The sequence below is a fragment of the Dama dama genome, chromosome 19, assembly GCF_033118175.1.
Source record: "Dama dama isolate Ldn47 chromosome 19, ASM3311817v1, whole genome shotgun sequence".
Taxonomy (NCBI): domain Eukaryota; kingdom Metazoa; phylum Chordata; class Mammalia; order Artiodactyla; family Cervidae; genus Dama; species Dama dama.
The window spans coordinates 48,415,432-48,441,973 of NC_083699.1; the positions used below are offsets into that span (position 1 = coordinate 48,415,432).

General features: G+C 36.4%; 1 protein-coding gene across 1 annotated transcript in view; it reads left to right on the forward strand.

Annotated features, from left to right (window-relative positions):
* Nucleotides 1-5,831: 5,831 nt before the first annotated feature.
* FYTTD1 (forty-two-three domain containing 1) overlaps nucleotides 5,832-26,542 on the forward strand; it is a 30,681-nt gene continuing 9,970 nt past the window's right edge. Inside the window, exons 1-4 of the mRNA XM_061166960.1 lie at nucleotides 5,832-6,057; nucleotides 10,433-10,561; nucleotides 17,895-18,043; nucleotides 24,023-24,135. Of these exons, the coding sequence (XP_061022943.1) occupies nucleotides 5,952-6,057; nucleotides 10,433-10,561; nucleotides 17,895-18,043; nucleotides 24,023-24,135 (497 nt within the window). The 5' untranslated portion in view covers nucleotides 5,832-5,951. The remainder of the gene's footprint in view (nucleotides 6,058-10,432; nucleotides 10,562-17,894; nucleotides 18,044-24,022; nucleotides 24,136-26,542) is intronic.

Sequence of the window (26,542 nt, forward strand, 5' to 3'; positions counted from 1 at the left end):
ACTATTTACACAGTCTCAAACCATCTCCTCAAAGATTACTTATTCATTGTATATAGGGGGAAAAGTATCTTCACAATGAAGAAATGTGGCAGATATCACCTTAACCAAGTGACCAAAGATCACCAATAAGATAAAATAACATCATGTGTCTCCCGATGTTAAGTACTGAGAAAGACCCCACATCACTTATGTATTAATAGTATTTCCTACAAAAGTGAATAACCGAATCTAATCATACGGTGGCAATAAGAAAATGAAACTGAAGGAAAATTTTTGCATTGATTGCCTTCAACCTTCAAAAACATAAATATCATAAAAGACTAAGAAAGGGTGACAAACTTTTTCTGATGGAAGGAGATAGAAGATAGAATTATCCTTGTTATAAAGGATAATTATTTATTAGGATAATTGGCAAAATTTAGAATATAGACTATAGTCAGAGAATAGAATTGCATCAATATTAAATTTCCTGGATTTGATCATTTTGGCATGGTTTTATAAAAGAATATCCTTAGATATACATTCTGTAGAGTCATGCTGTCTGTAGCTTACTGAGATTGTCCAGCAGTATGTGAAGCCTAGAGTCCTGGCTATCCAGAGCTTTCTTAGACGACCAATTTATCTATTGAGGAAACTGAGGAAATATTTTTTAAAAGAAACAATCCTTATGTAACTAGGGGGAAATTGTGTGATTTATGTAAATTTGTGTAGCTTTAGAAAATTCCACAATTAGTCATTCAGTGAACTGACCTAGAATCTTTGGTTGAAAGAACCCCTGTCCTGCCCAAAGAAGACAAGGCCTAATAAGGAGAAGGCTAGAGCTCCAACCCCTGAGTGCAGGAAGAATTCCCCTTCAAGTTCCCCTATCGATCCAAGCAGGTTGCCTAGTCAAAGAAAACTAATGACCAGGGAACTGGAGACTAGTAATTTCTCCAGCCACGCCTGCTATCCTGCCTGTCATGTTCTCGGCTGTAACACTGTACTGTGTAGCAGAGTGTGTTGCCCAGAGTAGAGACTCAAATTCTGAATAAATGAATGAATAAATCCTGAGATTAAAAGGCAGAAGACTAGAACAGCTAGAAACACTTAGAACAAAAGAAAAGGGCAATAGAAAAGAGAAAAGGAAGCTGTGGCAAGGTGGCAGAGAAAAGGAAGCTGTGGCAATGTGGCAAAGAAAAGGTACTGCAGCAGAAAACTGGCAAAGGTGGGTAATGTAAAGAACTGAGCAGAAAAGAGAAGGAAAACCATACCGTACATACAAGAGCTTAAGGGAGTTGTGTGCATGCTAAGTTGCTTCATCATGTCTGACTCTTTGTGATCCTGTGGACTGTAACCTGTCAGGCTCCTCTGTCCATGGGATTCTCTAGGCAAAATACTGGAGTGGTTGCCATGCCCTCCTCCAGGGAATCTTCCCCACCCAGGGATCGAATCCATGTCTCTTGTGTCTCCTGCATTGGCAGGCAGGTTCTTTACCACTAGCAACACTTGAGAAGCCCCAAGGAGTTAGGTATAATAATAATAGTCATACCTAACTAATACATACTTAATACATACTGTATCTACATAGAATACAAGCTATATCTATTAATAGTTCCCTTATTCCAGTATAATACAAATTACATCAACATATGAATTCTAAAGAGAAGGAAATGGCAACCCACTCCAGTGTTCTTGCCTGGAGAATCCCAGGGACAGAGGAGCCTGGAGGGCTGCCATCTATGGGGTCGCACAGAGTTGGACACAACTGAAGCAACTTAGCAGCAGCAGCAGCAGCATGAATTCTAAAAATACTCTTCTGAAAAGCAACAGCTGATGCCAAAATCAAAGACATTACAAGAAAAGGAAACACATCAATATCACTCATGAAAAAAGAAACAATATCCTTGACAAAATATTAGCAAACTAAACCTAACAATATATAAAAAGGATAACACAGGGACTTCCCTGATATGCAGTTGTGACTCAGATGATAAAGTGTCTGCCTGCAATGCGGGAGACCCGCATTCGATCCCTGGGTTGGGAAGATCCTTTGGAGAAGGAAATGACAACCCACTCCAGTATTCTTGCCTGGAAAATCCCATGTATGGAGGAGCGTGGTAGGTTACAATCCATGGGTTTAAAAAGAGTCGGACACAACTGAGCGACTTAACTTTCACTTTCCTGGTAGTCCAGTGGTTAAGAATCTGCCTGCCAAGGCAGGGGACATAGGTTCAATCTCTGGTCTGAGAGATCCCATGTGCCATAGAGCAACTAAGCCCAAGCACCACAACTATTGAGCCCCACACCTAGAGCCTGTGTTCCACAAGAAGAGAAGCCGCCGCAATGAGAAGCCGGTGCCCCGCCACTGAGAGCAGCTTACACTCGCAGCAACTAGAGAAAGCCCGCATGCAGCACTGAAGACTCAGTGCAGCCAAAATAAAGATTTTTTTTTTTTTAAAAAGGGATAATACACCATGACCATGTAGGTTTATCCTAGAAACACAAGGGTGGTTTAACATTTGAAAAGCAGCCAATATAATTTACCATATTAATAAACTTAGAAAGAAAAACCATTTGGTCATCTCAGATGCAGAAAAAGCACTAGATAAAATTCACCATTCACTCATAACTAAAACTCTCAGCAAACCGGGAGTAGAAGGGAACTTCCTCAACCTGATAAAGGGCGTCAACAACAACAAAAAAATCTAACATCATACTTAATGGTGAAAGACTGAATGCTTTCCCCTTGGTGTTGGGAACGAGTCAAAGATGTCCACTTTCTTCTCCATTGTTATTTAACATGGTACTAGAGTCCCCAGTTAGTGTAATAATGCAAGAAAGATAATAAAAAGCATACAGATTGGAAACAATTATGCTGAGTAAACAATCCAGATATAAAAGAGTTTATACTGTGTGATTCCACTTATATAAAATTCCAAAAATGCAAATCTTTAGTGACAGAAAACATATCAGTGGTTGCTTAGGTAGAGGTTGGGGAGAGGGATTGTAAAGGCACACAGGAAATCTTTGGGAGATGATAGATAAATTTATTATCCTGATTATGGTGGTATTTTCACAGGTATATATTTCACACGTCTACAAACTGCACACTTTAAATATGTCTTTTATTGTCTGTCAGTTATACCTCAATAAAGCTGAAAAAAGGAGGGGACTTAAAATATATATCAAACTAATAAAACTGAGTTAAATACATGAGTTGTGCTTACCTTTGAAGAGAATATAGATCTCTATGCACATTGTGAAAAGAGAGCTAGCACATGTTAATAGGTATGGTGTTGTTAAGGTTGCCAGATTAGCAAATAAAAGTATAAGACTCCCGGTTAAATTTTAATTTCAGATAAACAACAAATAATTGCTTAGTATAAATATATCCTAAATATTACTGCAATATTCTGTGGTAAAAAAAAATTGCTGTTTATCTGAAACCTGGGACAAAACTTATACTAAACAATTATTCATTGTTTACCTGAAAGTCAGATTTAACTGGTTCTGTATTTTGTCTGGCAATCCTAGACAATCTTATCTACATTGTATGAAATTAAGCCTCCAAAAGGGGCAGCTGCTTGAATTCTGTTTATTTTGACTTAGGTCTGAAGACTTAACTGCTGAACTGAAGACAAACGCTGTCCGCTCAGTGTCAAAGCACATGTTCAGCAAATGTTCACAGTACATGCTCAGAAAATGTTTTTTCTTTGCAAGCTACATGAAGATAGGGACAACATCTATCTTGCTCAGCATTTTACCCTCCGGGCCTATTATAATGCCACTGCTCAATGAATATATGATTAAATGAACACCTGCCTCTTGTGCCCCAGCAAATTGCAGGGTTGACCTTTTATCTCCAGCCCTGTAACTGGCTGGTCAACTTCTTGGACATGCACCGGTTTTGATTTCTTGGCTTTTCTTCCTCTTCACTGTTGCTATGTATGTCTCAGGTTGCTCTTTTGTTTTGTATGGCTTTGTGTGTGGCCGATCTACCCTTAACTACAATGCCTCTTGTTTCCTTGTTTTTCCCTTTGGAATCAGGGTGATTGCTCTGAGACTCTGAAACCCTCAGCCCTTGGAGAAACACAACAGCTAGGATTGCTTCATGAAACCCCAAAGCATGTTCCCTTTAGAGCTAAAGAGATTTGGTATGGGGCTTCAGTTTGGAGGAGAAGATCAGGATAAAAGGGAATCTTTATAAACTGGTGTGGGGAGAATTTTACACATTTGGGATTTTTATTATCTGTCCTGTATTGCCGGAAGTACAAAATGTATCCATACTCTAAATGCATTAATTTTCTTCCATAAAATTAAGAACTTAATCCAGTGTTCCTCCCTGTGGTTTGCTCCTACAAATAAGTAGTGATTGCAGAAGTCATTTCTAGTGGGAGAAGGATAGTATGTAGAAAAATATCTTGTGTTTAGAATATTTTAGAACTGTAAGGAATCTTAGAGATAATAAAGATTAACATATATTAAGTATAACTACTTCTTGTTTTGAAGATGATTATGAAGTCCAGACACTCTCCCAAGTTCACAAGGTGAATGACTGAAGTGAGTGAAAACATTCAATAAAACCTAGGTCTCCCTTGTACCTCTCCACAATCCAGTTGCCTAGTTCTCAGCAGTTGGGAAAGAGGTGGTAGCTGCGAGTGGAACAGTAGTAAAATCAAGCATGTTGTGCGAGGAGCATACACGTTATTCTCCTTGACATGCTGAATATTGTTCTTGGATCTTTTTGAGTCCAAACCTTCCTCCACCATTTAAGTTTCTTGTATCCCTTCATAGGTGTGTCTTCACCTGATTCACTCTACTCTTATGGTTGTATTTTTCGTCTTGGGGAAAAAAATAAGTACAGGCTATTGTGGGTTTGAGACACTTTAGATCACTGGCTGGTTTCTATGCAAAGAGAAATTTTAGGAAGTGCAGAGGGGGAAGGTGGCAGAGATTTCGAAATGAACAGAATACCTGTCCCTGATTTTTTTCTTACATGCAAATGTGTTAGATCGTTTAAACTGTTATGAGGATGATATAACTTAAATGCTTCCACACAAGCGCAGTTACTTTGGAGAAGGAGGTAAGAAGAGAGGGAATACAACGTTTTGTAAATAGGAAAAAAAAGTTCTTATGCAGAAGTTCATCAAATATTAAGAAGTTTTCCCATAGGGATGATTAGAAAGAAATCGAATCCCCCTATCAATTCCCAACGCAAGTGAATTAGAGAAAAATGCAGCCAAATAAGCAGAGGTACTTACCCCTCTCCCAAAGGAAGGTGAGGTTTTAAGGTAGCTAGTACCGTGCAAAATGTTTTGAGTGTGCCGGCTGAGAAGTGGTACAGAGACGGGGAACGTTAGCATTTACTTTTATTAGTATCGTGACGCAAGGATTATCAGTGCAGGTTTTGCTTTGCGTCCAGACGTGGCGATTCCGCATGCTGCAGGTGGAGATGACCAGGGAGAGGGGAGCTGAGGCGCAGTTCTGCCATTCACGCTCGCAGGGTCGGCCCTGCCTCTGCGGCTGCATTGCAGTGGGGCTGTGAAAGGTTCATGTGTACCAAAGCTTACGGGGCCTTTCTGTAGCAGAGGGGACTCGAAGGGCACGGAAGAATATGATCTCATTTAAGGCATGTGATTCTGAGGTGTTCACGGTCCAGCATAATTCCGGCAGAAAGGCGAACAGCTAAAACGGCGGCTCTCACTAGCAGCCAGAGCGGCGGGTGCAATGTTTTCTCCTGTCCAGAAAGGGGCGCTAGGACCCAGTCCCTGCAAGGGGGTGGGGCCACTCTCGCAGGCCGCTCGTCTCTATGGTCCCCACCTCCCCCGCCGTCAGACGCGCGTGGGGGGGCGCGGACTCCGTCAGCACGCGTGCGCGCTCTCGCGGTGCGGATAGTCTGCGTGCGTGAGTGGGAGGTGGCAGGCCTCAGCCTCTGGCCTTCTCGTCTGACTGTTCCCTCGACGTCTCCAGCCATGAACCGGTTTAGTACCCGGTTAATGGGAGCCACCGCAACCCCGCCGCCTGCGCCGCCGAAAGCCCGCAGCAATGAAAACCTGGACAAAATTGATATGTCTTTAGGTGAGGAGCCGAGTCGGACCGAGTTGGAGTGGGAGGAGGTGTGGGTGGAACCAAATACCGTGGTTTGTGGGGGAAGGGGCGGTTGGGTGCAGTTGTCGCTGGAGTTTTCTTGCGGGTGGGCGGAACCAAGCGAGGGCTGGTTGGGACGTGGGGGCGGGGAGAGCTCGCAGGTGTCGGGGTCAAGTCGGAGGGCCTCGGGGATCCCCTCGGCCGGACTGTGTCTGAGGGGGCGGAGGGCGCTTTGGGTCGGGACTTTGGGGGGATCTAGGAGTGCGGACCCTCTTTCCCTTCAGAAGGGCGCTAACACTCGCGGGTGACCCCAGCTCTTTGTGAGGAAAACTCCGCGCGTCTCACCTCAGGCGTGTTCGGTGTGGGCGTTATCGAGGTGGGCACGGATCGGACGCAGCCAACCTTTCTGAGGAAGGCTCTTCGAGAGCCGGGCTGGTTCGGTTAAATCCGTGGTTCCAGAGAAGGGCTAGTTGGGCGTTTTGCGCGCTTGGGCCTGTGCCTGGCGTCGCACAGAAGCGTCAAGAAGCCCCTAGAGTTGGCCATTTCTGACGGGCGGCAGACGGCAAGGCCACCGTGAGGCGCTTGACAGAAAAGATCCTTAGAAAGGACTTCATGGGATGGTGATGTATTAGGCGGTGCCCAGAAAAGCACTTTCTCCTCATCCAGTCGTTCAAGTTAGCAAATTAGAACAAAACGAAGCGAAAAGCAAGGATGGTTTATGTGGGTTGATGGGACAAGTAAAGCATAGGACCTAGAAGAGTTGGAGTGGCTTGGTGACAACTAGGTAAAAAGCAGGAAGATGGGCGATTCTGTTAAAACTTAAGACCTAACACCACGGAGGCACTAGTCTGTTTGGCTTGATTGGTTTAAAAGTAATGCTGTTTTTATCGGGATTTAGGTTATGACATTAGATATGGTTAGCTCTGCATGAGGCCTACAATTTTTCGGATATTTGAAAAGTTCTGGGAAATACAGAGGGGCTTCCCTGGTACCTCAGCTGGTAAAAAATCCACCTGCAATTCAGGAGACCCCGGTTCGATTCCTGGGTCGGGAAGATCCCCTGGATAAGGGATAGGCTACCCACTTCAGTATCTTTGGGCTTCCTGGGTTCGTTTCCTGGGTTGGAAAGATTCCCCTGGAGGAGGGCATGGCAACCCACTCCAGTATTCTTGCCTGGAGAATCCTCATGGACAGAGGAGCTTGGCGGGATACTGTCCATGGAGTTGCAAAGAGTTGGACACGACTGAGCAACTGACTAATAAGCACAGCACAGGGCATACAAAAGTGTAACTTTTCCAAGGAGGGTATTTTTCTTTTTTGTTGTGTTTCTTTGTTTTTTGCAAGATTTTTAGTCATTAAGTCAAGAACTCTTGCTTTCTGTTGTTGCCATAAGTTAGAACCCAAGATACGAATTAAGCAGATCATCAGAAAATCATAGTCTTGCCTTAATGCTAGTCAGCAGTGACCTCTAAATACATGAGAAATCTTTTGAACTAAGGCCAAGAAAAAGTATAGTAAATATTTAGAGTGCTTACTACCTGCCAGGCACTGGACTAAGCATTTTTATATGTGTGTTAAATTATCCCAGTGGTAACCCTATAAGGTATATAACTGTTTGATGAAAAGCATGGAATCCCAAACTATCTCAATTCAAATCCTGTCTCTGCCACTTATTAGCCATTTGATCTTGGACAAATTGCTTCTTAGTGCCTCATCTGTAAAAAGGTGAGGCCCTACCTCAGAGGGTTGCTGTAAGTGTTAAATGGGTCAATAGGCATGGATAAACTGCTCAGAACAGTACCTGGTACACTGTAAGCACCATATTTACAAACATACACACACTATATAGGTGACTGTTGTTATTTCTGTTTTATGAAACCTAGAGAAATTAAGTAATTTGCCCAAGTTGCACAGCAAGTTAAGGATGGAATCAGTATTTCAGAGCACCATGCTGTAGATGTAGAAAGTGTTAAAAGTGTGTTTTCATAACCAATATATTTCTTAAGTTTCTAAGTTTTTTGTATGCATTTTGTTTGGTAATTAGGGTGTTCAAGTGAAGAGAACTGAGGGATAATTTTCTTTGATGGTAGAGATGAAATGCAATAGATAGCTAAACTAGAACTTGGTCTCTTTTCTCCCTTAAGAACATGCAGCATTCTGTCAGGTGCCTTTTTTTTTTTAAGTGAATTTCACAGAGAGGTGATGAAGAGACAGGTATTTTAAATAATTATTATGTTTTGTGACTATCCCACTTTATCCCTGATAAACTGAATATCCCATTTTATCAGGCTTGCATAGGTTTTAGAATTTAATTTTTTGTTTTGTTTCTAACTGTGGCTCTGTCAGGTTTATGTGACTGTTCACATAGGATTATCTACCAAGGCTATCAATAGCTGGCCTCATTGTGACTCAGTTTCTTAATTTGAAAATGGGGATTAAAGTAGTTACTTCATGGAATTATTGTGAGAATTGAATGAATACATGCTTTAAGAACCATCTTATTAGTACTCAGTTACTATCTCTCCTTGATTAGGAGAAAGCCATTTTCTATAGATTTGAAGAATCTTCTGTGTCATAGTAGCTCCATTTAATTTGAGGATTTAGATAATAAAATGCTTAAATAAAGAACATAATTTTATATTTGATATGCTTTGCTACTTTTAATTTTTAGTTTATACTCTATAATGCCCTATTAAAAATAGCCTGGTTAAAAATCAGCCTGGTTAGTCAGAATTATACTCTGCCTTTTCTTGTTTTGTGGTTCCCAGACCAAATTAATTTTGGAGGGGGAATACTTTCATGACTCTGAGATTTCAGACTTTTGGTGAAGAATAAGTAGCACCTTGTTAAAGGAAAGTAGTCCTTCGAAAGTAGTGGCTTTCTAACTATAATTTCTTTCTGCTTACTGAGAATTTAACATGTTCATGCCTCTGAGATTTGTGAAATCTTTGTATTTTATAAAAACTTTTTGAGTGCCTTTAACTTTGATGAATTTTTTTGTAGATGAAAGATTTATCTCTTCTTGAGATTTGAATTATTTTATATGACTATTTGTTTGAATGTAATTTAAAAGTCTTAAATGTGGAAGGTGGGTGAGATAGAGTAATGCTCTATACAAAAAGATCCCTATATATCCTTCTTTGACTTTAGAAAAGACTGTGGTTATATTGATACAGTTGTTAAATTGTTTGTATTTAGAGCAGTTTGGAAAAAAATAACAGGTTTGTTAGTTTTGGTAATTTTATTTAGAAGTGTTGACAGTGTTCAGTTTTTTGGTTTATTTTGCTATAGTTTCAATTCAGAATTGGAGTTGGAACTTTAGAGAAATTGCATGAATATTCTTAAATGTGTGTTTTTTGTCTGCTAGTAATCTCCTTTTAACATACGTAAATAGGATCTGCAGTACATTTAGTTTCCTGATCGTGACATTGTTCTTTTGTGATATTAGAGCAGTGTGTTGTTTGTGAATTACCTTGGGACAGTTTGAAAGTGTTTTTTGTAGATAATGAGACTTAGAACAGTGCAGAGGGAATTCTCTAGAGGTTCAGTGCTTAGGACTCCAAGCTTCCATTTGGGACACGGTTTCCATCCCTGGTCCAGGAATTAGATCCCACAATCCCATGTGCCCCTTGGCATGACCAAAAAAAAAAAAAGAGAGAGAGAACTGTGTAAAAAGAAAAATAAGGTAACCCCGAATTGCTTTGCTAAACAAGCAGAGAACCAGTAGTGTTTTCTTTTTATACTGTACCTTTAGTATGGTACTTGTTTACTTATGTGTCTTTTGTGTTCATTATTTACATGTGTGTTTCCGTCACTAATTTTAAATTTATTGAGAGTAGTCATATTTTACTTTTGTTTGTTTCTATTACGGAACAGCCTGCCACATACATTCATTGCACCATAATATATACACAGTAAAGATTTGCTAATTTGAGATGAACTTAGAAATTTAGTTTATGAATGATTTATTATTTGACTGCCAATGGTTTTATTGAAAGGTGGTCATCTTTAAAACTGGAGACTTCTTTGTTTATAGAAGATAAATACAGATACTTTTTATAAACAGGTTCTGCTTATTTACATTTATTAGGAAAAGAAATACTATGAAAAATGGAAAATTTCATTAATTACTAGCTCTGTTTTGGTCTGTTGACTTCAACTTTTCTTATGAAACCTTTCTTCACTGCTCCAAATATATTGGCTGATTTGAGCTTTTATGTTCTTAGAATTATTATCCTTTTAAGGAAGTGCTTCCAAAGTAGAAAAGAAGTTAGGGACATAGGAAATCTGTCAACTAGAAAATGAGGCTGAGTAATTGAGTCATTAAGTTAAGATGAAGATAATCATCACATTTTGTCTATCACAGATGATATCATCAAATTGAATCGAAAGGAAGGAAAGAAGCAGAATTTCCCGAGGTTAAATAGAAGACTTCAGCAAAGTGGTGCCAGGCAATTCAGGATGAGAGTAAGATGGGGTATTCAACAGAATTCTGGTAAGTTTTGCAAGTAAGCTTTAATAAAGTGCCAATTATTTATGGGTTCGTAGTATGCTATCTTTGATACATACTTAAAACATGGAGGAAATATATCAGTGATTTCTGTTTTTCCTTCTCTCAGGGTTTTGTTTAATCTTACAATCTGGTAGCAATTCAAGTTTCCTTAAGTAGGTTATTAACTGGTGTGTCTTAAAAACATTAAGTCATTTTAAAGTAAACTCAGTATATAAAGTCTTTATTATTTTTAGGGATATAGATTTGTAAAGGATCTTACATATCATAAAGTCTCAGTCTCCTTTGCAGTTAGATGTTAGTCTGTCTGATGGATGACTGTGTTACTCTAGCTTGAATACATTCAGTGGGAGAACATACCACCTCACAAGATAGCTTATTCCATTATTGGAGACATACTGTTTATTAGAAAATTCTCTTAATTTGAATTAAATCATGCCTTCCTGTTAATTCTATAGAGTTATAGGAAACAAATTACCTTTCTTATATAAAAACCTTTTAAATACATGGAGACTGCTATTTTGCATAGAAAATTATTTCTAGGTTACTTATCTTATGCAGGATCTTTAGGATTTGTTAAAATCTCCAAAGGTAATGAGGAATTGAATGCTTTAGATGTGGTCTATTATCTTGGAACTCTACATACACAGTTATTTTTAGTAATCTAGAAGCTTATTTATTTATAACATCTTGTTCCAAAATGAACTTAAGGCAGTAAGGGAATACTATTAATTAAATGTGACTCATTAACTTTTTTAGCAGTTGCATCAGCATTTTAGAATAAACATTTGTTCAGATTTTTAAAACTCAAGATCTTTTTTACACATGTGAAAAAATGTTTGCTAAACTAATTCTTAAGTTGATTTTTGTCCTATATATGTTAAAAAAACATAACAAGTAATCTCCAATAAATTGAACATAATTAATCCTACATTTAACAGCTGATATGCCAACATATCCTCAACATATACCTATAACTAAAATTAGACTGTATAGAAAAATTTATTCTTTCCTAATAATTTTCTTGGGTAGCTGGACTCAAGAGAATAAATCTTGTGACAGGTATTTAGCTATAGAAAATTAATATTTAATTCCAGTGATTTATGTTTAGAGGTTTCTTATGTTACTCAACATTCCATATTTAAATATGATTTATATTACAATAATTTTTGAGTTCATAGAAGCCAGAAATATATTTGTTTATGCTAATCATTTGTTAAATACCTGATAAATGCTCTGAACTGACCAGCTTATTGGGGTTTGTAAAGATGCAGTCTTACTTCAAGGAACTTCTGGTGACAGAGATAAGGTGAAAAACATTTGAGTTGAGAAATATCATGAGAGAAGGTCTGATTATATTATAGGATTTTAGATAGGCATTTTGTGCTAAGATAATCAGTGGTGATTTAATCAATAAGGTGAAATAGGATCTCGTTCATAAAGGATCAGAAAAGCTTTCCTTTTACAGAGATTATGATCTGAGCGTTGAGCTAAAGATCTGCAAGTGCCTTAGGATCTTTTAAGATTGAATTTGTGCTTGTATGTTCTCCACTTCCATGTGACAGGGCCTAAAATAGAGCAGCTGCTCCTGTCACTGAATGTTCAGAGAGATACGGGATTTTCTTAAGCTCTGATTGGTTTGGATAAGTTCAGATTTCCACATTGTAATGTCAGTGAGAATGTTATCTTGAGGTAACAGAATAAGCAGAGAGCCCTTAGCAAATAATCATTTATTTTTGATGACTGAACACATAAGAGAATAAAGTTTTCCCAATTCTATTCCTGAAATGTAATTTAGTCACTCAATGCATATTTGTACAAACAACCTAAATGTTCTTCAGGGATGGAATACTATACAACAGCGATTATCAGTGTGTTGTCCAGAGATCCTAGGGACTCCCCAGGACTCAAGGGTTGTAAACAAAGTTTTCTATAATAATAGTAAGACATTAATTGTGTTTTCAGTCATATTCTTTCATGAATGTACAGTGGACTTTTCCAAAATCTACACAGCATGTGATCAAACAGATCGGATGCAGAAACAGAAAATTTCCTATTAAGCCACACACTAAAAAGATTTGCAAAAATGCAAATCAGTGCCTCTCTTCTTATTAAATTTTTTTGTTTAGGAAAATAATAATTGTTTTTCATTAAAAAATGTTTTTTGCCCTACATTTAGTGAGCTTTAAAATAGCATCATTATTAAATGTTTTAGTTTTCATTTGTAGTATGGCTGCTTGTTGTTACTTTTAGTCCCTAAGTCGTGTCCATGGAGTTTTGTAATTCCATGGACTGTAGCCCACCAATCTCCTTTGTCCATGGGAGTTCCCAAGCGAGAATATAGAGCGGTTTGCCATTTCCTTTTCCAGGAGATCTTCCAGACCCAGGGATTGAGCCCTCATCTCCTGCATTGGCAGGCGGATTCTTTACCATTGAGCCACCAGCATACCACCCTTATAGTATGCTAAATTTCAGTAAACATAAACTTATGAAAGAAAAGCTCTTTGGGCTCCTCAGTAATTTTTTAAGAGGATGAAGAGGTCCTGAGACCAAAAAGGTTGAGAATACCGTCTCTTTTAGATATAGAAGAGACAGGGAAAAGTTTGTGTGCTGATTTGAAAATGAGCCAGTAATACAATTGCATACACTTTGTGATAATGATATTTTCTAGAAAATCCCTCAAATCTTCGTGTAAGTGATCTGACTGCAGAAATTAATTTAGGCAGCTGGATATGTCTGTGAAAGAAATTCATGAAGGAATTGGGCTATAGATTCAAAAGAAAGATGTAAATTCCTGTGTCTAGGTTTAGTTCTCAACATTAGTTGAACCTATGGAGCTTTATAAATTAGACTGATATCTGGCTGCACTCCATTGCTACTGAACCAGAATCTGCAGAAGTAGGATCTGGGTATTTTTAAAGTTCCATATGTCCCTCTAACACATGACTAGTGTTCAACTGCTGCTCTGGTGAAGCTTAAAATGTGGAACGCTCTTCATAGAGGTAATAGTTGAAGTAATGAGAATGAAGGTACTCTGGAAAGACAAGAGAACTTTCTAAAGGGGCTAAATGAATGAAAATTGAGAAAAGACTATTGCATGAAACATGACAATTAAAGGGTGAAAAATAGAACTGTTGCTAAAACTGAGAAGTTTGCTAGTGAAGTTTGCTCAAAGGTAGAAGAGGAAGGAGAAGAAAGGGATGATCTAGGCTTCTTAGAAGGTAAAGGAGAAGCCGTTGAAAAATAAATAAGAGATTGTAGAAAGGTGATGAGAATGGGAACAGTGACTGTAATAGTCAGAAAGCTCCTAGGAATAGAATCTCCTTTTATTTGTGTGGTTTTAAAAATTTTATTGAAGTATAGTTGGTTTACAGTATTGTGTTAATTTCTTCTGTACAGCAAAGTGACTCAGTGATATATATATATATATATATATTATTTTTCATATCCTTTTCTATTATGGTTTATCCCAGGATATTGAATATAGTTCTCTGTGCTATATAGTAGTGTACCTTGTTGTTTATATAGCCTGTATGCACTAGTTTGTATCTGCTAATCCCAAATTCCCAATCCTTCTCTCTCCACCTCTTTTTATTCTTGTTAATGAGATTTTTTTCATGAGTCTTTCTCATCTAAGCTTCAAACTTTGGTATAATAATGGATTCATGCTCTCTTTAAACTTTCTCTTTGTTCTACTGATTCACTCTTTCTTTTGGAATACATTCAGATTTCTTTGTTCCTCTCCCAGTCCCTTATCATGTTATGTTTTAGAGTTGCAATGGCATCCAGAATGGTTTCACTGCCTTCTGTCTTTCTTCCATTCAGTATAAGATACTGCTTCAAGACTGATATAATCTAATCATGAATTCCATGACCCCCTCAATTCCTGTTCAAGTATAGTCTTTATCCCCACTTAGAGCCCTCTTATTTGTGCCTACCACATCCATTCACTTCTTATCCTTTTCTCTAGACTGTCTCTCAGTACACTGTGCTTGCCTATGTCTTTGTATTGTACTTGTCACTGTTTGCCTTATTCCTTATTCACATCATTTGTGTTTTGTAGCTAGCTCAGAGCCTGCCTTTTCTGCTATAGCTGTTTTTTTTCCTCTTTGGAAATGTACCAGATTATATTCTGCCTTTTATTATTCTTTAATTGTTTGGAAAAGTGTTCAATTTTTTGAGCCACAGAAATTTGCACTTAGATCATGACTCTGCCATTTTCTAACTATGACCTCTGGGTAGTCACTATTCTTTGCCTTATTTTACTTGCAAAATTGAAATGTTAGCATCAGTTTCATCAAGTTCTCATTTAAAGTACTCAGAACACAGTACCTAGCACAGTAGTAGATGCTGCATTATTTAATACAAATAAAAATAGCAAGTTGTTACAGATTTAATTTGAACTAGAGGCTTCCCCAACATGCTTGATCTTCATTTGGTTGCAATTCTAGAAGGAAATCACACACAGAGTAGCAACAGTTTGACCCTAATATTTTTAAAAGTTGTATCTCTATTGCTTTTTTGCTGATTATAAAAGTAATAAGATCATTACTTTTAGTCCTAAGGCAGAGCACCCAAAAAAGGAACAAATTTACATGAATTCCCCACCATACTGAGTTGCCATGCAGATAGAATTCACTGGGAAGTGATCTGTAGGGATGAAGGAGTTTTAATTTACTGGAGGATAATGAGCAGGGTCAAAGTTAGAGTGATACCTAGGACTAGATCTAGATAGATACCTAGAGCCTAAAATTTAAAGTGTCATTCATTCTCAAATTTTGTGCCTTAGGTGCCTCTCTTACCTCACCATAGTCTTAGCTTGGGGGGGAAGGGATAATGAGTGCCACTGACTGTCCTATGCCACAGAAACAAACCTTGAGTTGCACACACTAGAACTTGAAAGAAAAGCTTCTAGAGTCCCTGCAGCACCCTCTGCTGACAAAGCTTCATATTAAGCCAACCGGTAAGATATGTTCCAGAAACAGAAGTGGGGCAGTAAAGGCAATGAATTCTAAATGGTTCAACCATCATAACAGGTTTTTCTAACTGCCTTGTTGAATTCTGGTCTCAAAATTGGTACACCGCAAAAAGCATATGGAATTAGATATTTGAGAATGACATATACATGATTATTACTTAAGAGATTCATCACACACGTTAGTCCTGAGAAATCCTACAGTAAACTATTTTAAGTTTATTTAGTTTGACTGTGAAGCAAGTTGTTAGACCTGTTATCACATTGAAGGTGTATAGTATTATGCAGGATTCCATTCTAAAGACATTCCCCCCCAAATTAGAATTAAGAATAGCCAATGTCACAGTTGTTACTTAGAATAGTCCTTTGGAATTCCTGGCCATTGCATTAAGAAGTAAAAGAATTCAAGGTGTAATTATTGGAAGGAAGAAGATGGTATTATTTGTGAGTAATATGATTGTCACTCAGAAATCCCAAGAAAATAATTTGAAAAACTGTTAGAACTAATAAGTGAATTCAGTGAGATAGCTGATTAGAAGCTATTCATTGAAACCTCAGTAGCTTTCTGTAATCCCAGGAATGACAGTATGAAAATTATTAATAGAAAGGGATCTTTTTTTGAGATTAGTAACATATATGAAATACCTGTAATAAATTTAATGAGAACTGTGCAGGACCTTTGGGGGGAAAAGCTTGAAACTTTACTATGCCAATTTAGTGACCAAAGAAGACTTGAATGAATGGAAAGACAGCACATTCCTGGATATTGTAAAGATATCAATCCTTGAAAAATTAATTATAAATTTAAAGTAATTTTTCTATCAAAACATCAAAGGAAATTAGAACTTGATCCTGAAAGACTGATTTATGAATATGGCTGTTTGGGAATGAAAGATAGTAAAAAAAAAAAAAACAAAAAAAAACCAACAACACATGGCAAGTGTTCATTATTGCTAGTAAACTACCAAATGTGATGAGTTTTTTTTTTTTCAAACATAAAGTGATAAAGATTAAAAAGAATAATAGTCAAAGTAGTCAATGATGTGGAAAAATGGGCAACCTTATGTTCCTGGAAATATACATAAATATAGTCATTCTGGAGGAGATTTTTTACCAAAAGAATCAAAATCCTTAAGAATTTGCTTTACTCTTTGATACAGCATTTTGGCCTTTGGAAATTTATATATTGAAGAAATGATCATGGATGTGTATAAAAATGTGTTATCTATAGTGTTATTGTAATGTTATTTATGGTAGAGTAATGCTAGAAGTAACTGAAATGATTAGTATGAATATTAAAGGCATTAGAATTAAGGATGGCCAATATCACAGTTGTTACCTACTGTAGTTCACAATATTCACAATACAGTGTAAACATAGACTACAAAGTAGTGTGAAGTATGCTTGCTGGAAGATTGACTTGGTCTGCTTTCTGGGCCCACGATACTACAAAATTGTAAATTACCTCATGCGATACAGTCTTTTGAGTTGCTTAAAAACAGTTGAATCTAAAAGTGTTAACTTGAAATATATGTGTATAAGTAAAATACTAGAATAATGTAAAATGTTAATAGTTGTTGTCTTTAAGTGGTGGCCTAATAATGGTGGTGACTTTTATATTCTTATTTATACTTTATATGTTTTTAAGATTTCTGCAGTTGAACATGTTTACTTTTTCATAATTAGAAAATGAGTGTTTAAATAGGTAAGATATATAATGGAAGAGTGAAGTCAGTAATGTCATGTGCCACAGAGATTAAAATATTCATTGGAGTTTACTGCAGACTTTAGCAAAAGCAGTTGGAATACAGTAAGACTGAAAACAAAGAACCCAGATTGCAGCATAGTAAGTAAATAGGAGATAGTGATTCCACTCTAAATCAATGCCACCAAACAAATAAAGTGTGAGGCACCTATTAATAATGTATTTTATTTAACCCAGTACATCTGAGATATCTTTATAATGTATGATTAATATGAAATAATTAATGAAATATTATATATTCTTTTGTTACATCTAAATTCAGATTAGTCATATTTCAAGTGCTCAATAAGCATATGTGGTTAGCAGCTGCACAGGGAAAGTTGAGACTGTTCTCTTTGTTGAGAGTAATTCTGAAGAGAAGATAGCTAGGAGGAAATGTGAGGATCCTCTAGTCCTTTGCAGTCCGTTACCAGCAGCAGAACCCTTTTCAGTGCAGCTTATAAAATATAGTAATAATAAAAGAAGTGTTATATAATGAAAAACTCTCATGTCCTCCACCCTACTTAAGAAATACAATGTCATGTCACCTGTGGGCCACTCAGTTGATTCTTAGATTGTTTTTTCCTCTTCTTCTACAGGTTTTGGTAAGAATAGTCTGAGCCGTAGAGGAAGAGTGATGCCTGGAAAGAGACGTCCTTATGGAGTTATCACTGGCCTTGCAGCTAGGAAAGCAACTGGAATTCGAAAAGGAATTAGTCCTATGAATCGACCACCTCTAAGTGACAAGGTAGGGAGCATGGTTAATCCTGAATCAGAAACTCTGGGACAAATGAATCTGTATTCAAAAGAGAAATAAGACTCACAGACGTAGAAAACAAATTTTCAGTTACCAAAGGGAATGGGGGGAAGAGGGATGAAATAGGAGTATGGGATTAACAGATACAAGCTACTACACAAAATGGATAAGCAACAAGGATTTACTGTATATCACAGGAAACTATATTCAGTATCTTATCATAACCTATAATAAAAATAATCTGAAAAATACATATATATTTACAGCTGAATTACTTTGCTGTACTCCTGAAACTAACACAATATGTAAATCAACTATATTTCAACTAAGGAAAAAAAAGAAACTTTTATTTGTACTAATATTTTTGTGAATGAGCTTGAGAGAACATTTTATTTGAATATTTTGGTTTTTTAATGTAGTACTTTGGGGCTTATATAAAAAATTTAATAATTAAATAAAAATGATTGTCATTCATGAAGAATACCTAAACTTCCACATTATCAAATATAAACTTTTTTTATAGGTTCTTGACTTTCCTGTGCACGTGCCCCATACACACACGTGTGTATGTATACCGTTTTTAACAGATTAGTGTGTGTCTGCAGTTTTTAATAGGTTATTGATGTATAATTTTATGCTGTAAAATTCATTTGAGTGTACAGTTCAGTGAATTTTAGAAAATTTAGAGTTGAACAGTCATCATCACAATAATTAATTTTAGAAAAACATTTCTATCACTCTAAAGAGAAGTCTCATGTCCATTCACAGTCATACCCCATCATATGCCCCCAAGCAACCACTAATCTACTTGCTGGAAATATATTATAAATTTGCCTTTCCCACACATTTCATATACAGGCATACCTTGTTTTATTACACTTCACTTTATTATGCTTCACAGATACTGCGTTTTTTACAAACTGAAGATTTGTGGCAACCCTGCATTGAGCAAGTCTGTTGGTGCCTTATTTTCAACAGCCTTTGCTCAGTTTGTGTCTCTGTGTCACATTTTGGTAATCCTCACAATATTTTAAACTCTTTCATCATTGTATTTGTTATGGTGATCAGTAATCTTTGATGGTACTGTTGAAATAAGATCACAACTCACAGAAGACTGACATGATGGTTAGCATTTTTTTAGCAATAAAGTATTTTTAAAGTAAGGTATGTACATTCTTTTTTTAGGCATAATAATGTGGGACACTTACAGACTACAGTATAGTGTAACTATTATTTTTTATATGTACTTGGAAACCAAAAATTCTTGTGACTCAGTTTTTTGTGGTAGTTACTTTATTGCAGTGGTCTGGAACCAAATCCCCAGTAACTCCAAGGTATCCGTGTAAATGGAATCATACAGTAGTAGTTTGTGGGCTGGCAGTTAGCTGTATACTTTGAGGTTTATCATGTTGTAGCAAGTCTCAGTACTTCATCTCTTTTTATTATTGAATAATATTCCATTATATGGATATACTGTATTTTGCTTATCCATTCACCAGTTGATGGACAACATTTTCATTGTTTTCACTTTTTTGGGTATTGTGAATAATGTTGCTTACATCCCTGTAAGTCTGTAGGGACACAGGTTTTCATTTCTCTTGGGTAGATAACTGTTTCCTCTAGTTTATGTTTTTAATTAGAGTTGTAATTATTTACCCACTGTAAATTAACTACTTTTCAAATCTTAATTGGCTTTTTATTTACATATCAATGGAGTAAATTTCGAATTGGCCAAATAAAGCATTACTTAAAATAGTTTCACACATGGTTTTTCTTTAATTTCTTATGCTTAGTAAGTCTGAGCCACCAAGGAATTTAATGTTCCACTCTTCTATTTTTTAACCTGTTTGGTTTCTCTGATTATGAAAGTAATACATATTTTAATTTAAAAATTCAGGACATGAATCATTTCTTAAAATATCTTAAGAATGTGTATTCTGGTTAACCACAACTCTCTTTACACCTTAACTTTTCAGTTCTGCTATCACCAACAGCTATCTCTAAAACTTTATCACAGAACTTGTTCCAGTAAAAATTTTAGATTGTGGTATAGTCTTTTGAGTTGTTTAAAAATAGTGAAAATTGAAGGTGTTAAATTATAGAATACTTATAAGCTCTATAAATTATAGAATAATGTACTGAATGGCAAGATGTTTTTATTCAAAGACTGAAAGATTTTGGAAAAGGTATGGTTTGAAATTTCCTGTTTCTTAAGAACCTTTCTCTCAACCTGAATGTAGATTAATATCTGAACAGGAATGACATAGTACTTGTGAAGCAGATCATTTTCTAGCAATTTACGAAATTTCTTTTTATGTATAAATAACTTACACCATCCTTTTATATTCATTAAATGAATTACCCCAATACTTTAATATACTTAGAAATTTTCTACCTTAAAAAAAAGTCCTGACCATAATTAGACATCTTGTTACTTTATCTCTTCCTTTCCACAGTTTATATGAAATAGTAAGATTTTATTTCAATAAAAATGTACATTTTCTTACAGATGAAGTGAATTACTAAGTGGGAAAGATAGCATACTCATATTACTAGTATTTACTAAGAGAGCAAATGACTGTGCTAGGAGGGGAATGATCATCTATAAGAATGAATTTTTTTCTTTTGTTTAGAGAAAGCTTAAAGTATCTGCCAAGTGAAAGTTCTTAAGGAATTTTTTGACTGGAATATATTACCTTGTCAGTGTCAGTTCTATAAAATTTTCCTTTTAGATTCACAATTTCCTAAAACTGAGGATATGTTATGTTTTGTAGAACTTTTAACTGGAGTAATAGTACTAAACTATTTAGTACTTCTGTAAACGTAAAAAAATAACTGCATAAATAGCAGTTACTTTCTGCTAATGGGTAGTTTTGATCATTTGTCTGATTTTGATAGTTTATAAACACCTTATCTCCATACTGTGGAATTCAACAGTAAAATAGGAATAAATGTTAGTGTGCAAAGACGGTGTGGATACATCTCAAAACATCATGCTGAGCAGAAGAATTCAAACACAAAATACTATGTACTATGATCCTGTTTCTTTGAAATTGTATAAAAGGCTGAACTAACTATAGTGACAGATCAGTCATTCCCTGAGGTTAGAGTCATGTGAGGGAAGGAAATTGCAGGGGCATAAGGAAACATTTAAGGGTTATGGTACTGTTTTATATCTTGGTTATGATGTGGTTACTTGATTACATGTACTTACCCAAATTCATCAAACTGTACACTTAAACTTTTATTACTTTAATACTTAAGTAATAAAATACTACTTTAACAGAACAACATTCAAATAGACTAAATATCTTAATTTCTTTCCCTCAAGGAATAATTTTTTATATCAAAATTCTTAGGGAAAACTTACTGCTAGATATTCTTTGTAAACACTTTTGTACACATATACAAACCTTAGACTCATGAACACAAATTCCCAGTACATTAATGGACTGTTGACAGTTCTTGACCATGTATTCATCATTTAATTCATGTTGACTGAATACTCAGTATGTCCTAGATGCAAGAGATTCTGTATTATCAATAGAAAATCCCTGTCCTCATGGAGAACTCAAATATTAAATAATTTATCACACAAATAACTAAATGACTATAATATGGCAGGTATTTTGAAGGAAAATGACATGTGACAGTAACATTATAGAAGGAACTTTTACATTTACCTATAAAATGGTGTTTGGTGTTTTTATTAAAGACAAAATATTAAGCTCGGAATGGGCTATCATTAGTCTAATTTCATAGCATTTCTTTGTATGGTTGATATTCTTTATTCCTGCTTTTACATTTCTTTTCTAAATGTTCATGAAAATGAAGACTATTGTAATTTTTGTGTTTTTTAATTTGTATCTTTGGGATACTGGTCATATTTTTAAAATACAAGGGAATCTAGATTAAGTAAAAGATACAGTTCATATTGTCAAAGACTTTTGAAAAGCCTTCATAGAAAATATGGAAACCTGAATTACTCTTTAATGATGGACTGAATTTTTGTGGAGAGAGAAAAAGTGGACATTTCATGTGCTAATCTTCTATGACATTGAATTTTTTAAATTTATGTTTTTCTATTCAGGTTTCTTTGCTATTACAACCTCCCTTTTTTCCTTCCCACACATTTGTTTTGGAAATTAGCTCTCTCTTTTTTTTAAACTATTTGTATTGACATACAGTTAATTTATAATGTATTAATTTCAGGTGTAGCAAGTGATTCAGGTGTATGTTTTCAGATTATTTTTCATTATCGGTTATTACACGATATCGACTATAATTCCCTGTGCCATACAGTAGATCCTTGTTTCTTATCTTTTTTATATATCATAGTATGTATATATTAATCCCAAACTCTTTGTTTATCTCTCTTCCCCTTATTTGCTATCCATTTGATAACCAGAAGTTTGTTTTCTATGTCTGTGAGTCCATTTCTGTTTTGTAAATAAGTTCATTTATATCATTTTTTTATATTCCACATATAAATGATACCATATATTTGTCTTTCTCTGATTTACATCACATAATATGTTTTAAATCTTTCAAGGATTCTAAATTGTTGATTTTATTTAGCATGGAATGTAGTATATGCAGTATTTGTATTTGGCCTATGTCCACCTTTAAACCTGCACTCCACACTGTTACCTTCACCCCCTCTTCTCTGCCATAAATATACCTCGACATTCCAAGAATCTAAAGTCATAGTTTCCTCTTTCATATCTCTTTCTCTTTGTGCATATGCAAATCTCTCTGTGTTATAATGTTATCACTGTACTTCACATATCGTCCTATTACATAACTTACCACACAGTATATTATAATTATCCATTAATATGCATCTGTCTGTTAGACTGGATTACTTGAAGATGAGGACTATAACTTAGATATCTTTGTATATCTGACGACTAATATACCTGTTCCATTGTAGATACCTGATAGATATTTATTGAATGCCCTCAAGAGACAGAGCTGCTCTAAACATTTTGTAACTTGTCAAATTCTTTATATAATGGAATTCTCAATTGAGTTTAGGCTGTGCCCACTGCAGGAATTCAGTCTTTAGTTGTTAAGATAGATTTGAGAGAAGCCTATTTGCAAGGGGTCTAAGAGCCTCTTGTGAAACAGCTCAAGTTATGCCACTGCTGAGTCTGAGACATGTCTGGAAATTAACCAGTCTTTTAAACTTGGTGGATGCCCTAACAAGTGACTGTTTGCAGAGGTCCTGGGAGGGAGCTAATTAAAAGGAAGACTGACTCTAAATGCTGGAGGGAAACAGTGATTGTGGGCACACTGTAATATATTTTGTTTCCACAAAAGTCTTTAGACACCTCATAGAAATGAATAGACACCAAACAAAGCTTAAAACACAAATTCGCTAAAAACAGCAGAATCATAGAAGCACAAACCACACTGCTTAGGACCCTGTAAGAGAGCAAAAGACAAAGGAGAGATAACATATCTCTTCTACTTCTCCTCTGACCTCTAAAGGTCAACTTTAGTCCAGTCAAGGTCAAGGAAACCATCAGGGATTGCTTGGCTAGCACTATGGTGCTACAACTGCATCAGAAACTTGGCTCTCTTATACCTTCACTTGACATCAAAATCATATTTAAATGAAGGATTCCCAAATTTTCATTTCAGGCTCTCTGATTCTTCTCTTGATCTCCAAAGCCATGTTTCTTCATCACCTGTGTATCCCTCAGAGTATCTCAAACTGAACATAACCAAAATAGAAAAAATTCTTCTGTTTGAATTCTTCTTTTGTTGCAAGTATTTTAAGTATAATGTGGTTATCTTTTTGGTCACTTAGACTGGAAATATTCAAATTGTTTTAGCTTCTCTGTTTCTCTAATCTGTACATCTAAGTAGTGGTCAGTCCCTGTCCATTCTGCTTCAGAAATGTTTATATAGTAGGTTATAGAGCATGAAGCAATCTAATTAACATAGTTTCTTGCTTTCTAAAAGAATATAGAACGATATTTTCCAGCATTAAAAAGGAAGGCAAACCTTCTGAGACAAAATGAAGTGCAGAGAAAACCAGTTGCAGCTCTCAAGAGACCTAACCAGTTAAATAGAAAGTAAGTACTCAAATATAAGACAGTATTCTATTATCCTTCATAAAGATGGACTTCTTATACTGAGAGTTCAAAGCAATGAATTTGCAATGATGTTGTAGTTGTCTGGTCATTTTCGAGACATGGGATGTCTGTTTGAACACTCAGTATGGAAGCATTTAGTTACAGCTTCCTTATTTCTTAGAACCAGTGTTGTTGATGAATTTAACTAATTATAGACTTCTTAAGAAAAGCATCACTCTGTTTGTTTCCCTTGACATATAGGAAAAAACTGCAAAAGGTGATTGTTTTGGTAAAAACACCTCAGCCAGAATTACTCAAAATTCTTAAAACTGAATTTGTTACATACTCTCAGTGGCTCTTAATAGAATAGTGTATGTTATTTGTGGGAAAAGCAAATCTGAAAGGATTTTTCATGAATACTTCTTAAGCTTAAATTATTTCACATGTAAATCCATGGCTGATTCATGTCAATGTGTGGCAAAAACCACTACAATATTGTAAAGTAATTAGCCTCCAACTAATAAAAATAAGTGTAAAGTAAATAAATAAATAATTTATTTGTCTCTGTCCAGTCTTAGTTGTGGCATGCAGGATCATTCATTGATTGTGGTGCGTGGGCTTCTCTCTAGTTGGGGCATGTGGGTTCAGCAGTTGTGGTGCACAGCCTTAGTTACCCTGGAGTATGTGGATCTTAGTTCCCTGATCAGGGATTGAACCTGTGTCCCCTGCATTGAAAGGTGGATTCTCAACCACTGGACCACCAGGGAAGTCTCTAGCTGAAATTATTTTGATATTAAATTTAAAAGGGTATGTCCTGTGATTCCACTCCTGCGAGGCCCCCAGAGCAATCAGATTCACAGAGACGGGCAGCAGAGGGGTAGGAGCTGGGGGCTGGGCGGAGGTGGGCAGTGAGTTGAAGAGGAACAGGTTTAGTCTGTGAAGGTGAACATTTCTAAAGATGGTACGACCACGTGAATGCACTGAATGCCACCGAACTGGCCAAAGCGTGAACTTTACATGTATTTTACCAATTAAGGATATTTAAAATGTTACAAAGACAGTTGTTTAAAATGTGACCAGTTACTATGGTACTTCTGCTTTATTGACTATGCCAAAGCCTTTGACTGTGTGGATCACAACAAACTGTGGAAAATTCTTAAATAGATGGGAATACCAGACCACGTGACCTGCCTCCTGAGAAATCTATATGCAGGTCAAGAAGCAGCAGTTAGAACTGGGCATGGAACAGCAGACTGGTTCCAAATAGGAAAAGGAGCACGTCAAGGCTGTATATTGTCACCCTGCTTATTTAACTTATATGCAGAGTACATCATGCAATATGCCAGGCTGGATGAAGCACAAGCTGGAATCAGGATTGCTGGGAGAAATATCCATAATCTCAGATATGCAGATGACACCACCCTTATGGCAGAAAGCGAAAAACTAAAGAGCCTCTTGATGAAAGTGAAAGAGGAGAGTGAAAAAGTTGCCTTAAAACTCAACATTCAGAAAACTAAGATCATGGCATCTGGTCCCATCACTTCAGGGCAAATAGACAAGGAAACAATGGAAACAGTGACAGACTTTATTTTGGGGGGCTCCAAAATCACTGCAGGTGGTGATTGCAGCTGTGAAATTAAAAGACGCTCCTTGGAAGAAAAGTTATGACCAACCTAGACAGCATATTAAAAAGCAGAGACATTACTTTGCCAACAAAGTTCCGTCTTGTCAAAGCTATGGTTTTTCCAGTAGTCATGTGTGGATGTGAGAGTTGGACTGTAAAGAAAGCTGAACGCCAAAGAATTGATGCTTTTGAACTGTGGTGTTGGAGAAGACTCTTGAGAGTCCCTTGGACAAGCAAGGAGATCCAACCAGTCCATCCTAAAGGAGATCAGTCCTGAATATTCATTGGAAGGACTGATGCTGAAGCAGAAACTCCAATATTTTGGCCACCTGATGTGAAGAACTGATTCATTTGAAAAGACCCTGATGCTGGGAACGATTGAAGGCAGGAGGAGAAGGGATCGTCCGAGGATGAGATGGTTGGATGGCATCACCGACTTGATGGACATGATTTTGAGTAAACTCCGGGAGTTGGTGATGGATACGGAGGCTGCAGTCCAAGGGGTCGCAAAGAGTTAGACATGACTGAGTGACTGAGCTGAACTGAACTGATTATGGTACTCTGTTCTCAGTAAGGATAAAGTAGAAATTGACAAGCTGTGAAGTTTTATTATTTCAGTTACAAATACCATTTATTCATCTCATATAGAAGATAATTCAAAGCAAAAAAAAAAAATGAAGTTTTTGTGTATGTGGAATGGCTATAATTGTAACTTTACTCAACTATGATCTCTTTGTTTTGGGAATCAATTGGGAGTACTTTTTTTTTTTGGAAAACAGGAAC